The sequence below is a fragment of the Peromyscus eremicus genome, chromosome 10 (genome assembly GCF_949786415.1).
Source record: "Peromyscus eremicus chromosome 10, PerEre_H2_v1, whole genome shotgun sequence".
Lineage (NCBI taxonomy): Eukaryota > Metazoa > Chordata > Mammalia > Rodentia > Cricetidae > Peromyscus > Peromyscus eremicus.
This window is the reverse complement of record NC_081426.1, coordinates 8222174-8237855: the sequence shown is the minus strand read 5'-3', so window position 1 is coordinate 8237855 and position 15682 is coordinate 8222174. Positions and strand designations below refer to the sequence as shown.

The window sequence follows — 15682 nt, the reverse complement described above, 5'->3', positions numbered from 1 at the left end:
GAGCCTCCCCGGAGCCGGGCGCCGGCCGTCCGGGGCGGGAGAGTCCGCGTAGCCGCGACCCGCCCGCAGCCTCCGCCATCTTCCACTCCCCGCCTCCCCCCGCGGCGGCGGCGGCGGCAGCGGGCCGCGCGCTCCCCTTCCGGCCTCTGCCAGAGATCCGGGCGGGGCGGGGCGGGGTGGGCGAGCGCGCGGAGGGGGTGGGCCGAGGGCGGGGAGGCCGGACGGAAGAGGAAAGGGAGGGCGGCCGGCGGCTGGGGCAGGCAGGGTGTGCGGCGTGCGGCGTGTGCGCGGAGAGGGGCGGAGGGCGGGCGGGCGGGCGGGGCCGGGAGGGGCGGAGGAATGAGCGCGCGCGGCGCCTCTCCGCGGCTCCTTCGCCCGGGCGGAAAGAGCCGAGCGCGGCCCGAGCGCTCCATTAAAATGGCGGCGGCGGCGGCGGCGGTGGCCGCGGCGTCTGGTCGGTGGTGAAGTGACTCTGCTGCTGCTGCTCTCCCCGCCCGCCCCTCCCTCCGCCCGCCCCCGTCCTCCCCCCTTCCCCCGCCGCCCGCGCCTCGCTCGGCGCCCCTGAGGCCTGCACCTCCTCCCTCGCCCCCCTCCGCGCCCCCGCCCGCTCCCGGGCCCGCCGGCCCCCTCCCCCACCCTCCGCTGCCCGCCCCGTCCCCGTCCCCGCCGCCCGCCCTCGTCGTTTCCCCGCCCCGCCGGCAGGCCGGCCCCCTCCCCTGCCTCTGTCCCCTCCCCCCCGCCGGTCGGGATCAGTCAGTGCGATCCGAAGCGGGGGAGGGGGGGGCGGCGGCGGCCGAACGATGTGCGAGAACTGCGCAGACCTGGTGGAGGTGTTAAATGAAAGTAAGTGGCCGGGCGGGGGCCCTGGCGGGGTGCACGGTGAGCGGCCCCCCACGCCGCTCCCGGCCTGCCCCGGCTGCCGCCGCCCGCCGAGGGCCACGGCCCGGACGGCCTCCCGGACGGCGTGCGGGCCCGGGAGCCCGGGAAGGTGCGCGGTGGCGGCCCGTCGCGCCGTCTCGGGCCCAGGCCGGCCGGGTTACCTGGGCGCCCGGGAGGCCGCGGCGCGGCTCCGGCCCGGTCAGGCCTGGGCGGGCTCGGAAAGTTTCCTCATTACAGGTGTCAATTAATGGAGGCACTAATGAGCCCTTCCGCCCCCTTCCCGCTGCGGAGAAGGTGAGGGGAGGTGGGGTCGGAGGACCAGGCTTTCCTCCGCAGTCCGAGCCCGAGGGCCGCCCTCTTTGATTTCCAGCGTGCTGGGGAGGCCTTGCTTACCTGCTCATTTTCATTAAAGTCCCTGGGAGAAGGGTGGTGATTTTTCCTTCCCTTGAGGGTGTGTGGGTGTCTTAAATCCATCTGCCAGCCCTTAAATAGCAGAAAATGAACTGCAGTAGTGATGATTGGGACCGTCTTACCTTAATTAAAAATAAAGGCCATAGTATTTCTTTAGCGTACCATTCGTGGTTTAAGGAGTGAAATCTATTATAAGAAGATCTCTGTACCAAAGACAACCATCTCGAGTACTCGTGGTCTAGTTCTGAAAACGACAGGCCTTATTCTTTATTATTATATTACATATTTTATTTGTGGCCCTTGCAAGATTGTATTTCTGCTTAAAAAAAGAAACAAAACAACAACAACAAAAAAACAAGGTATATTGCAAGTCAGCTACTTAATGGGCCCAGAGGCCTAGGTTGGAAGAGGTGATTTAGATGAAAAGATAATTTACAAAAACTTGATTTGTGAGAAAATGTTCATTTGAAGTATTGGCACTTACATTCAGTGTGATATGTGATATTTTGACAGATGTCCAAACTTATTATTCTTTTTAATACGTTATTTAAATAGTCAATTTATAGACTGTAATGTCTTTTTGGTGTTTAAATTTTACTTTATTATGTGCTTGAACTTTAATAACTAAAAGGGTTGTAATTTATTTTCAGCTGTGTATTTACTTCATGAGAGATACAAGTAGGTGTTTGCATATATTCAAATTATACTTTCCAGTATTTGTGTCATCGTAAATTTTCCTAGTTTTTTTTTTTTTTTGGTTTTTCGAGACAGGGTTTCTCTGTATAGCTTTGCACCTTTTCCTGGAACTCACTTGGTAGCCCAGGCTGGCCTCGAACTCACAGAGATCCACCTGGCTCTGCCTCCCGAGTGCTGGGATTAAAGGCATGCGCCACCAACGCCCGGCAAATTTTCCTAGTATTTTGAAGTTATTCCTATTTTGACATAAATTTCATTCTTGGTACAGTGATATGGTAAACATAAGTTTTAGCACTTAAAATTTTCAGTAAAACATTTGTAACTTAGAAATATATTGGTTATTGTATCTTCTCAAACTTGAAAGTAGCTTTATTGTTTAATATGCATTAGGAAAAATAATTAGGGGGAATTTAAAGATTAATTTTTATTGTTTTTGTTTGTAGGGGTGTGTGTGTGTCTGTGTGTCTGTCTGTCTGTGGGTATATTCATGTGAGTGCAGCTGCCTAAGGCCAGAGACATCAGATCCCTGGAGCTGGAGTTTCAGACAGTTGTGAGCTGCCCAATGTGGGTGTTGAGAACTGAACCTAGCTTCTCAGGAAGAGTAGCAAGTACTCTTAACCATTGAGCCATCTCTTCACCCATTTCTTTTTTTTTTTTTTTAAAGATTTATTTATTTATTATGTATACAGCATGTATGACCGCAGGCCAGAAGAGGGCACCAGATCTCGTTACAGATGGTTGTGAGCCACCATGTGGTTGCTGGGAATTGAACTCAGGACCTCTGGAAGAGCAGTCAGTGCTCTTAACCTCTGAGCCATCTCTCCAGCCCTCTTCACCCATTTCTTAAGGTGTGATTTAAAACATTATTTTAAGCCTAACTAGGAATGTTGTAAACATAGTATCTAAAGAATTTATTTGAAAAGAGATGACATCTGTGTGGTAAAGAAAGAGACCATTTTTAAGGGCTGACGAGATTGACTCTGTAAAAGGATGCCTTGAGTGAGTTTATTCTCAGAACACACACATGCTTGCACACAATGATAGAAAGGTACCATGTTTTCTTTAAGGCCCATTTGAAAGAAAATGTTATGTCTTCAATCATCTCATGAGATATTTTCTTTCTTTCTTTCTTTCTTTTTTTTTTTTCTTTTGGATTTTTTGAAGGAACTCTCTTTGTAGACTAGGCTGGTCTCCAACTCAGAGAGATACTCCTGTCTCTGCTTCTCTAAGTGCTGGGATTAAAGGCATGCACCACCACTCCTGGCTGGCTGGCTGGCTGGCTGGCTGGCTTCCTTCCTTCCTTCCTTCCACTAGGTTTCCTAGTGGCTGTACCCAGCAGGACTGCATGGGAAGTTGATTAGACCATGGACCTGGGTACCAACCAGGTGACTGTAACTACCAAGGGGGAGGTCTTTTGCTCCACCCCTTGGCATTGTTATAAATAGACCTTTGGAATAAAGTTTTGGGCCCATTTGGATAAGGATCCAGGCCCACCCAGCTCTATCCTGTGTTTTGTCTTTGTTTTCTCACCCCTATCTATTTCTAACTAAGTCTTTTATCCCTCATTCCTCAAGAGTTCCTAGGGTAAATAAGTGTGGGAGCTGGTCTCCTACCCTCCCTCCCTCCCTCCCTCCCTTTCTCCTTCCCTCCCTGTCTCTTTCTTTCAACATTGTAGTTATCTTAAACGTTTTCATATGTAGTGAGACCCTGTCTCAAAACAATATTTTCATTTGTGCTGTTCTTGTATCACAATTGTAATATTAAATTATCTGAGAACAAGGCTGACATATCACATTGTGGTAATGTTTGCCCATGCACATGATGCATGGAGCTTCATGATGAGCGTGGTGGTTGAACTTTGACTAAAACTTGTTGAATTAGCCTGGCCTGGTGGTACAGGTTTGTCTGTAATCCTAGCTACTCAGGAAGCTGAGGCAGGGGGATCACAAGGTTAGGGGTCTTCTTAGGCTACAAGATGAGCTCAAGGCCAGGTGGTGGCGGCGGCGGCGTACACCTTTAATCCCAGTTCTTGGGAGGCAGAGCCAGGTGGATCTCTGTGAATTTGAGATCCAGGACAGGCACCAAAACTATACAGAGAAACCCTGTCTCGAAAAACAAAACAAAACAAACAAAAAAATGAATTCAAGGCTATCGTGAGCAATTTAGTTGAGACACTGTCTCAAAATATAAAGTAAAAAGAGTGCTGGTGATGTAGTTAGTGGTAGTGTTTGCCTGGTGTGAAGGAGGCTCTGGCTTTAAGCCCCAGGAATGGCCCCCTCAACAAAAGCAACAAAGAAAATCAGGTTTTTAAAAATTTTAGATCTTTAATATTTTGTATATGAATGTACCACATGCATTCCTTGTGCCTTCAGAGGTCAGCGAGGAGCCTTCGGATCCCCTAGAGCTAGAGTTCTAGAAAATCAGCTTTTTAAATTGAAGTGGATTATATCTTTCTTGTAATTTTACTTTGTAATTATGTATTGGCTATCCTTTCCTTCCCTATAGGTTGTGCAAAGATGAGTATTCATTCTTGATTCAAAGTTCAGAATTACATCCCTCAAACCATGTGCTTTTTCTTTTTTGAGACAGGGTCTCGGTCGGGGTCTGGGTCTCTCTCTCTCTTTCTCTCCCTCTCTCCCTCTCTCCCTCTCTCTCTCTCTCTCTCTCTCTCTCTCTCTCTCTCTCTCTCCCTCTCTCCCTCTCTCCCTCTCTCCCTCTCTCCCTCTTTCCCTCTCCCTCCCTCCTCCCCCCTCCCCCCCCCAACTCACTGTGTAGCCCAGACTGGCCTCAACTCACTGCCTCTCCTTCTTAAAGGTGTATAGTGGCCATAATTAAGGGCTCAAATATAAATTTATTAAGGAAAAGAGAACTCTTGAGATTGGAAGAGGCTCCAAAGGAGGAATACTGTGAACATTTTTTTAAAAAAAAATTGACAGAGACTACAACTGAGGAGATGGTTCTATGGTTAGGAGAACTTGCTTGCTCTTGCAGAAGACCAGAAATTGGTTTCTAGCACACATGTGGGGTGTCTCACAGCTGCCATATTACTCCAACTTGAGGGGATCAGAGGGTCAGACACTATCTTGACCTTCAAGGTATGTGAACATACTCACCCCTACACATACAATTAACAATAAAAACAAAAAAATTTGCAGAGAGCAGAGCATTGTGGGGCATCTATGTCTGTACTTGGGAGTCAGAGGCAAGATCCTGAGTTTGAGGCCAGACAGGCCACAGTGAAACCTTGTCTTGAAACCAGGTGAATAAATCTGGTAGAAAGTAATATGTCTAACAAGAAAAAGATAGCAATAATAGTTTCTAAACTGTTTACTTTGTCATCAGTGTTTGGCTACAATATTGTCAGTTTTACCTTTCATCCTGGAGAGGTTCTCAAGCTGTAATTCTCACCATATAAACATACATTATGTAACTCTGCACATAAATTACCTACAGGTGAAAGGCTATTGAAGTCTAGAATTAGGCTAAGAATCCTATAGTAAGGACTAACCTACAGGGTACCTACCTCCACCTTTGTTTTTGTTTTGTTTTTTTGGTTTTGGTTTTGGTTTTTTTCAAAAAAGGGTTGCTCTGTGTAGCAGCTCTAGGTGTCTTAGAACTTGCTTTGTAGACCAGGCTGGCCTCGAACTCACTGAGATACACCTGCCTCTGCCGGGGTTAAAGGTGTGTGCCACCATGCCCGGCTCTACCTATTTTTTGACAATTCAGACTGGCTTTGAAGTCCTTCCTGGTCCTCTTGCCTCAGGCTCCCAAGTGTTGGAATTACAGTCATGAACTACTGTGTCTGGCTTTTATATGGGGAGAGGCTATGGTGAAGGAATGACATTGTTCTTTTGCTTTTTAGCCTAGGCTGGCCTGGAACTTGCAAGTAATATTCCTATTTCAGACTACCATGCCTGGCTGTTAGTACTGTCTTAATTGCAGATTTTTTTGTTTTGTTTTGTTTTTCAAGACAGGGTTTCTCTGTGTAGTTTTGGTGCCTGTCCTGGATCTGGCTCTGTAGACCAGGCTGGCCTCGAACTCGGAGAGATCTGCCTGGCTCTGCCTCCTGAGTGCTGGGATTAAAGGCGGGCGCTACCACTGCCCGGCTGCAGATTTTTTTTTTAACTTGGGAAATCTTATATTTCTCTAACCAATTAATATTTGAAGCACTGGCTAACATAAATTATTCACAATTTCCATCTAAATATTATCTATTTGTATTTTGGCCTAGGTCTCATTCTGTAGCCCAGGCTATCCTCAAATAGTTCTGTTTCAGCCTCCCAAGGAATAGGTTATAGGCATGAATTGCCATGATCAGCTGTAATTCAAAAGCTTTATAATGTAAACATCTATAAATGATAAAATATGTAGTATATTAACATAGGAAGGTATCAGCATTGTTTCTGTAATGAACACTGATTGCTACATAGCTCTGGCTGTCCTGGAACTCACTATGTAGATCAGGCTGGTCTGGAACTCACAGATCTGCCTTCTAGGTGCTGGGATTAAAGGTGTGAGCCACCACACCTGGCATATTAACCTGTGTGTGTGTGTGTGTGTGTGTGTGTGTGTGTGTGTGTGTAAAAGTGATGGTAGTAGAGGTGCTAGAGGAATGGCTCAATGATTAGGAACATTTGTTGCTATTGCAGAGGACCTGGGTTTGATTCCCAGCACCTACATGGTTGCTCACAAACGTCTGTAATTCCAGTTATAGGAGATCTGATGCCTTCTTTTGACTTCTGAGGTACCAGGCACTCATACCTACATGTAGGCAAAACACTCATACATAAAAATAAACCTTTAAAAAAAAAAAAGGTTTATTTATTTATTTATTTATTTTTGGTTTTTTGAGGCAGGGTTTCTCTGTGTAGCTTTGCGTCTTTCCTGGAACTCACTTGGTAGCCCAGGCTAGCCTCGAACTCAAAGAGTTCGGCCTGGCTCTGCCTCCCGAGTGCTGGGATTAAAGGCGTGCGCCACCACCGCCCAGCCTATTTATGTATTTTATATATGGGTGTTTTGTCTGTGTGTATGCCTGAACACCAGGAGAAAGCATCATATCCCAAAGGTCTACAGTTATAGAGGGTCGTGAGCCATCATGTGGGTGCTGAGAATTGAACTTAAGGACCTCTAGAAGAACAGACAGTGCTCTAAATAGCTGAGTCATCTCTTGAGCTCCCAAAGATAATTTTTTTCTTTTGGATTTTGGAGACAGGGTTTCTCTGTAGCCCTGCCTATCCTGGAACTGGCTCTCTCTCTCTCTATCAGGTTAGCCTCAGAGATCTGCCTGCCTATGTCTCCTGATATATGTATGCCTCCACACCTGGCTAAAAAGAAAAAGATTTTAAAGCGATAATACTGGGGCCCAGCAGGATGGTTCAGCTGGAAAAAGCATCTGCTGCTAAGCCTGCCACCTGAATGCCGTTCTGAAACCTACTTGGTAGATGGAGAAAACCCAGCTCCTGCAAGTTGTCTTCTGACTTTGACACACTTGCCACACACAAAAATAAATGTGAAAAAAAAGTGAGACTAAAGAGATAGCTCAGTGCTTAAGAATGATTGCTGCTCTTGGGAGAGGACTGGAGTTTAGTTTCCAGCCTCTGTACCTCACAACCATCTGTAACTGCAGTTCTAGGGGAACACACACACACACACACACACACACACACACACACACACACAGATGGAAATACATATAGTTTTAAAAAGGTAGTGTTTGGACTGGGAATGTAGCTGAGTTGGTAGAATGTTTGCCCGACACATGTGAAACCCTAGGTTTGTTGAATCCCTAGTACCACATACATTTTTTGAGGTAAGATCTGATATGTCCAGTTCACAAGCATACATAGGATTGATTTGCAGCCACCTTGCACATCAGCAGATCTCAAACAAGTGTTTTGTGAAAGCTTCCTCACAGGTAACTTCCCTCTGAACACTGTACCTGGATCTTGAGCTAGCCTTGGCCCTCCCTCCAATCCCTCAATCCCCCATCTGAAAACTTACAGCCGCAGGAGTACCGCAAGCAGGGGCTTGCCACTCAGGAGCCAGAAGTAATGTGAGCTCTTGCAGAATCCATATCTCTTCACTGAAAAAAATGTTGTCAGAACTCTATGTTCCATTTTCATTCAGCAAAGGAACAGAAAGAGAACATTCTCTCCTAGGAAGCAAGAACTGGGGAAATGTGGTAGATTTTGTGTGTCTTTATTGATAGAGCAGTTAGCAAAGAAGAAATGATCAACTGCCAAATTCTGGGGGGTTGAGGATGCTGTGTTAGAAACGTAGAACAGTTTTTATTCATTTTATGGGAATTTCAAAAAGTAGCTGCATTTGATGAAATGGTAAGCTATTGCTAGGCCAAAGCTACAATTCTTAGATTTTAATTAAGGACTAGTTCTAATAAAGAGTGTCAAACTCTTCCTCCAGTCACTTTGGTCAAGTGTGGTATCCATTTATCTATATCTGTGTACAATACTATGGCAAAAAGTTGCCCCTGGCAAACAACTATGTATAATAGTTATATTGTTATGTATAGGTTAGTCAGAAAATGATGACCCTAACCAAGAAAATAGCCTGGGTTCTTCTAGACATCCAGCACTTTGTGTTATGGTTGAAACTGTGGCCTTGGTCATTCACTGGGAAGCTAGATCTTGTTCAGAGTCTTAGAGGATCGCAGGTCAGACAGAACCCCTTGTCTCTTTATCCTTCCACTCTGCAGCAGCCATGCCTCCCTGGACCATGGTCTGTCACCAGGCCACAGACTGTTTCTTGCTTAGTGGTGTTATATTAGGTCAGCCTTTGGTTACTTTGTTGGTTTATAAAAGCTCATGGCTTTCAAGGAACTTATGTGAAGGTAGGATATGCTGCTTTCTCTGGGTGTACTAGTGGAGGCCAAGTACATGGCCCTAAAGTGTTAAATGATAAGCAAACCTCTTGTAGCAACATGGCATATCTCTAGAACAGTGGGGCTTGTGGCAGCCCCTTCCTCATGATGTAAGGTCCTAGTGCAGGTAGACATGGAAACTTGGGACAGTTGGCATCTCCAGCAGAATTGTTGGTTCTCTTCCAGGATCGGGTGTGCATGGGTGAGGAGGCTGTGTCTTTGAGAACTGCTCGCCTGCCTTCGGTGGTGGCGCGTGCCTTTAATCCCAGCACTAGGAGGCAAAGGCAGGTGGATCCCTGTGAGACCAGCCTGATCTACAGAGCAAGTTCCAGGACAGCCAGGGCTACAGAGAAACCCTATAAAAGAAAGAAAGAAAATTTCATGGGTTGGGTATATACAGCTGTCAGTAGCAAGCTTGCCTAGCATGCTAAACTCCAAGTTTGATCCTGTTCCCCATAAAACCTATTTTAGTGGTACACACCTGTAGTCTTAGCACCCAAGAGGTAGATGCAGTAGGGTCACAAGTGCAAGGTTATCCTCAACTACATAGGGAATTTGAGGTGAGTCAGGGCTGCATGAGGCCCCATCTCTTCCAAAATAAGAAAACGGGAAAATAGTCATTGGATGTGGGACTATAGACATAAAAGCTTATTCTGCTGTGGTTTGTTTGTTTGTTTGTTTGTTTGTTTTGAGACAGGGTTTCTCTGTGTAGCTTTGGAGCCTGTCCTGGAACTCACTCTGTAGACCAGGCTGGCCTTCAACTCACAGAGATCCTCCTGCCTCTGCCTCCCAAACATGCTCCACCACTGCCTGGCTATTTTTGCTGTTTATTGGATATGGAGGAAATGTTTTCAAGTGGTTAAATAAAGGACTGTGCCATAGTATATCTCTGAATTTATGGAGCTTGGTTCTGGGAGAACAAGAAGAGGAGGTCGAGGACAGAACTAGGAAGAGGATGATCTTGTTTGTTTGTTTGAGACAGATTTACTCGTTGATCTATACTTGACCGGAATTCAGTAGCCCTGACTGATTTCACTCACAACTATCCACCTGCTTTAGTTTTCTAGTGCTAGAGTGACAGCATGAGCCAGCATTCTTTGCTAATAAAATTTTATATAGTTTATAATAGCTACAGATAACATTTCTTTTAATTTTTATGTGTATGTATATATGTAGTGCCTGAATATAAGTATGTATATATATATATATATTGCATGTGTGCAGCAGCCACCAGAAGTCAGATTAGGGTTTCAGATCCACTGGAACTGGAGTTACAGGCTGTTGTGAGCTGCCATGTGGATGTTCAGAACTGATTGGATCCTCTGCAAGAGCAGCAAGTGCTTTTAACTGCTGAGTCATCTCTTCAGCCCCCAGATTACATTTTTGCAGTTATGCAGACAATACTTCTTACAATTGTCTGTGAGAACTTGATCTATAAAGTTGGTGCTGATTATTTGTATGTGCAAGTGAGTATAGTTCGGGTCCCTAGGAGATTGGTGTTTTTATTTGTGTGCGCACCAGTCTGCATGTGGAGGTCAGGGACAACCAGTGGGAGTTCTCCTTCTGTCCTGTAGGTACCAGGCATTGAATTCCAGTTGTCAGGCTTGCTGGCTGGTGAGGATCATTTTTACTTGCTGAGACATCTTGCCGGCATGGAGATTGCTCACTATGTTGACTTGGCTGGTTGGAACTGGATATGTAGACCAGGCTGGCCCCAAACTCAAAGAGCTCTGCTTTCCTCAGTCTCCCTAGTGCTGGGATTAAAGGTATGTGTTGCCATGCTTGGCTAGATTGCTGATTTTTAAACTGTAGTTCTAGTGCTGTAAGTACTAATCACAAAGTTTTATGTATTTGTATGTTACTTGAAGACTTTCAGAATTTTAATTTAATTTTTGAAGCTTTTATTTATTTATTTGGGTTTCTTTGAAACAAGGTCTCATGTAACCCAGTCTCAAACTTGATATGTACCTGAGGAGGACCTTGAACTTACTCAAAGCCTTTTAAATGTTTGTAGTAAATTAAACACCTTCACCATGGATATACAGTTTCAGCAGCCTTGGATAAATACTGAGTTTCTCTTTGGAATGTAAATAAAAGTTTATCTTTCAAAGAACTCATCATATGTGTATAATTATAGATTTTTCTTTTATGTGCGTCCTGGGAATTGAACTGATTGTCAGGCTTTGGCTGCAGGTCCCTTTATCCACTGAGCCATCTCATCAGCCCAGCATTTCTTATGTTCTGTGCTGTTAACTAAATAAGGCCCAGGATTACTTTTTTTTTTTTTTTTTTTTTTTTTAAATTTTCCTTTAGTCTTTGGTGAGGTCCTGGATTGTATTTCCAGCACCACATACAAGCAAAAATAATAAAATGGCCGGTTGTGGTGGTGCCTGCCCAAAGCAGGTGGCTCTCAGAGTGCAAGGCCAGCCTGGTCTACAGAGTGAGTTCCAGGACAGCCAGGGCTACACAGAGAAACCCTAAAACCAAAACCAAACAATAAAATTAAAACCCACAGGAGGTAGGAGAAAACAAAATTGTTACCACTTAACTGCTGACTCCTGATGTGATACTTTGAAATATTTTTTCTTTCCCATAGACATTTACATTGAAAACAAAGTTTATGCAGTATAAAATTTAGCTAGTTCATCTAACATTGATGATGGCTGTCTTGTTTTTTACTTCTTTCCTTGAATTTTATTTGTGTGTAATGGGTATTTTGCCTGCATGTATGTCTTTGCATTGTGTGTGCAGTGCCCATGCACGAAGAAGGCGCGGGACCCTGTGGAACTGGAGGTACAGACACTTGTGAGCCGCTGTGTGTGTGCTGGGAATCAAACCAGGTCCTCTGGAAGAGCAGCCAGTGCTCTTAACTATTGAGCCATCTTTCTAGCCCCTTACTTTTTAAAATTAACAAAGTAATAGGTTTCATTATGGCATTTTTTTTTTTTTTTACATAATTTGCTCTCTGTGAAACAGTCCTGGCTGTCCTGGAACTCACTCTGTAGACCAGGCTGGCCTCAAACTCACAGAGATCCTCCTGCCTTTGCCTCCCGAGTGCTGGGATTAAAGGTGTGCGCCACCACTGCCCGGTTTAGATTTATTCTATGTCATGGGTGTGAATACTTTTTCTGCATGTGTGTGTATGTGTACTGAGTGCATGCCTGGTACCCTCAGAAGTCAGAAGAAGCCATTGAACCTCCTGGAACTGGAGTTATAGGGGGTTGTGAGCCACTGTGTTAGTCCTGGGAACCAAGAGAACTCAGGACCTTTTTAAGAGCAATAGGTGCTCTTAACCATCTCTCCATCCCTTATCCATTTTCTGCGTATTTAATTTTTCTTTATGGTTGACTAAAATTCCATTGTTACCACATTTTTATTATATATTTACTTGTTGATAGATGGGTAGGGTGATTCATTTTATTGTGAAGAGAGAAAACATCAATAAATGTGGATGTGGCTAGGTGTGGTGCATACCTTTAAACCTAGCATTTAGGAGGCAGAGGCAGGTGGAGCTCTATGTTTGAGGTCAGCCTGGTCTACTGCATATCACATTTCAGGACAGCCAGGGATAAATAGTGATACTGTCTCAAAAAAAAAAGTAAAAATGGATGTGCAGGTATCTCTGTTGTTGGCTATGAAGCCCTTTGGTTATGGGTTATGTTTATGCCCAGGAATGGTATATCTAGGCCATAACTATTTTTTAATTTTTTCATGAATCTCTATATTGATTTCTGTAGTGGCTGCACTTGCACTCTCAACAACAGTGTTAACAAGGGTTCCCTTTTCCCATTTCCTCTCCAGATGTTACTTGATTTTTTCTGCATTTATTTACTTACTGTGTGTGTAGGGGGGTGTTTGCTTGGATGTGTCTGTGCATGTCCATGTGAGCATATCTTGAGGAAGTCAGAAGACAGCGCTCGGTGTTTGGTTCTTGCCTTCCATATCACTGGGGGTCTAGGGATTGGACTCTGATATTAGGATTGGCAACAAGCACTTCTGTTTACTGAGCTGAGCCATTTCATTTCTTTTTCTTTTTTCCAAGACAACCTGTAACAGTCCTGGCTGTCCTAGAACTCACTCTAGTCTAGGCTGGCCTGGAACTCCGAGATCCACCTGCCTCTGTCTCCTGAGTGCTGGGATTAAAGGAGTGTGCTACTACTGCTGGCTCTGAGCTATTTCTTAATTCTTAATTTTTAATTCATTCTTTTCTATCTTATCTCAGTCCTTTTGGTTTTCCGAGACAGGGTTTCTCTGTGTAGTGGACTTGGCTGTCCTGGAACTCTTCTGTAGACTAGGCTGGCCTTGAACTCACAGAGATCTGCCTGCCTCTGCTTCTCTTATTGCTGGGATTAAAGGTGTGGACCATCACACTTGGCTATCTCAGGCTTCTTAGTTTAAATAAGCAAATTTTGTATGTTGCCTTTTATTATTATTATTATTGATGACAGAGATTAACTCAGGGTCTCCATTCTACCACTGAGCTATACCTACCTCTAATATCATTTATTTTGTGGTGCTGGTGATTGAACACAAGGCCTTGTACATAATAAGGAAGCACTCTGTCTTTAAACACATTCCCAGCCCTCTGAAATTATTACTTTTTTCTCCTTTTTCGGTGCTGTAGATTAAATCCTGGTCATGTACATACTAGGCAAGTGTTTTGCCACTAGCTACATCTCTCCTATAATGTTGTGTATTTATAGCTTGTGTATATCCTCTCACACTTGTGTGTTTGAGATTAATGCATGTCAATGTACAAGTAAAGGGCAAAGGAAGAAATTAGATGTTTTCCTCTGTGCTTTATTCCCTTGAGACAAAGTCTGTCACTGAATCTGAAACAAGAGGTTGTGGCTAGCCAGTGAGCTCTCAAGATTTGCCTCACTGCTCCACAATGCTGAGGTAGAGGCCTTTGTGGCCACGTCTGGCTTTTGCCTGTGGGTATTTCAATTTAGAGCCTCATGCTTATACATCAGACGTTCTTATCCACTGAATTATCTCTTCAGCTATAGTTGTCTGTCTGTCTATCTATCTATCTATCTATCTATCTGTCATCTACCTACCTACTTACCTATCTGTTTTTTAAGACAGGCTCTCATATAATCCAAACTAGCCTAAAATTTATTGTGCTACCTCGCTCTTAATGTTTATAAACACAGGTTAAGGCTGGATGTGGTAGCACATGCCTGTAATCCCAGCAATAGATAACTAGGGAATCTGAGAGGATTGTGAATTCAGGGCTAGCCTGGACTACATAATAAGACCGCTGACAAAAGAGGAAAGATACCAGCATATTTTCATATAAGTATCCAATTAAATTATACCTTTTATAGTCTTAATATAGTTTTCTATTATTTGGTCATAGTATAACTTAAATAGCCCCCTGATCTTCCTTTTCTTTAAAAAAATTTATGTGTATGAGTGTTTTGCCTGAATGCATGTACATGCATGCAGAGGTCCAAAGAGGTGTCACACCCCCTGGAATCAGACTTACAGATGGTTGTTGGTCACCATAAGAGTGCTGGGAATCAGGTCCTCGGCAAGAGCAAAAAGTACTCTTACCTGCTGAGCCAACTCTCCAGCCTACCTCCTTGCCCCAGATTTATTTTATTATTATTTCGTTTTATATGTACTAGTATTTTACCTGCAGGCATCTCTGCACCATGTGCATGCTTGTGCCCACAGAGGCCGTGAGAGGATATTGTATCCCCTGGAAATGGAGTTACAAATGGTTGTGGGCCACCATATGCATGCTTAGAATTAAACCCATTATCCTCTGGAAGAGCAGCCAGTGCTCTCAACCACTGAGCCATCTCTCCATGCTGCCCTCCAACACCTTCCAGCCCCAAAGGCAGTTTCTTGCTATGTAGCTATGTGGCCTTGAACTCAAGATCCTCTTGCATCAGCCACCCAAGTGTTGAGATTCTAGGCCTTTACCACTGTGCAGTGATGACAGTAGAGCCTTCAGAGTAAGAAGATAACAGGGTACTGTTCATCGTTGCCTGTCAAGTGGTGTAATGTGGTCAACCATGTTGTTGTTTGTTTTTGTTGTTTGTTTTTCAAGATAGGGTTTCTCTTTGTAGTCTTTGTTGTCCTTTAGCTCTGTCTGTAGACCAGGCTGGCCTCAAACTCAGAGATCCACCTGCCTCTGCATCCTGAGTGCTGGGATTAAAGGTGAGTGCCACCACCACCCGGCATGTTGTTTTATTCTAATGATGTTTTGTTTCCATCTTCCCTCCCAGGGTGAGTTCCCCAAATAGCAAGATAAGTCATATATTAAGTGAGATAATATCTTCTAGTTTGATGAAGAAATAGAGGTTGATTATCATCACTAAACCTAAAACCTAATGTTTTCTAGTCAGTGTGATGCTAGAATTTAAATTTTGAATTAAAAAATTAAAGTTTCAAAGATTACATTTATTGACGCGCACGCGCGCGTGTGTGTGTGTGTGTGTGTGTGTGTGTGTGTGTGTGTGTGTGTGTGAGAGAGAGAGAGAGGGAGAGAGAGAGAGAGCGCGAGTGCGTGCGTGCATGCCATGGAACGTGTGGAGCTCAGAAGACAACTTGAAGGATAGTTCTCTCCTTCCACCATGTGGGTTCTGAAGATTAAATTCAGGTTTTAGGGGTTGGAGGCAGTAATTTTTACTTGATGAGCATCTTGCCAGCTCCATTAAAAATTCTGCTTGTTTATTTGTTTATGAGTATACAAATGTTTGTGCTGTAAGAGGATCTCTGATCGCTTGACCTTGCCTGAGATAGATGTTGAGAGCCAGACTCTTGTTAGCTGGAAGAGCAGCAAGTGTTCTTAACTACTGAGCCATT

General features: G+C 44.5%; 1 protein-coding gene across 3 annotated transcripts in view; it reads left to right on the top strand.

Annotated features, from left to right (window-relative positions):
• The first annotated feature begins 705 nt into the window (after positions 1-705).
• Positions 706-15682, top strand: part of Usp34 (ubiquitin specific peptidase 34) — a 192867-nt gene continuing 177890 nt past the window's right edge. For 2 of the 3 annotated variants that reach the window (XM_059275316.1, XM_059275315.1), the window contains exon 1: positions 707-843. In XM_059275316.1, the coding sequence (XP_059131299.1) occupies positions 801-843 (43 nt within the window). In that variant the 5' untranslated portion in view covers positions 707-800. Of the gene's footprint in view, positions 844-15682 lie in introns of all 3 variants that reach the window. The other variant, XM_059275318.1, reaches the window with a different exon arrangement.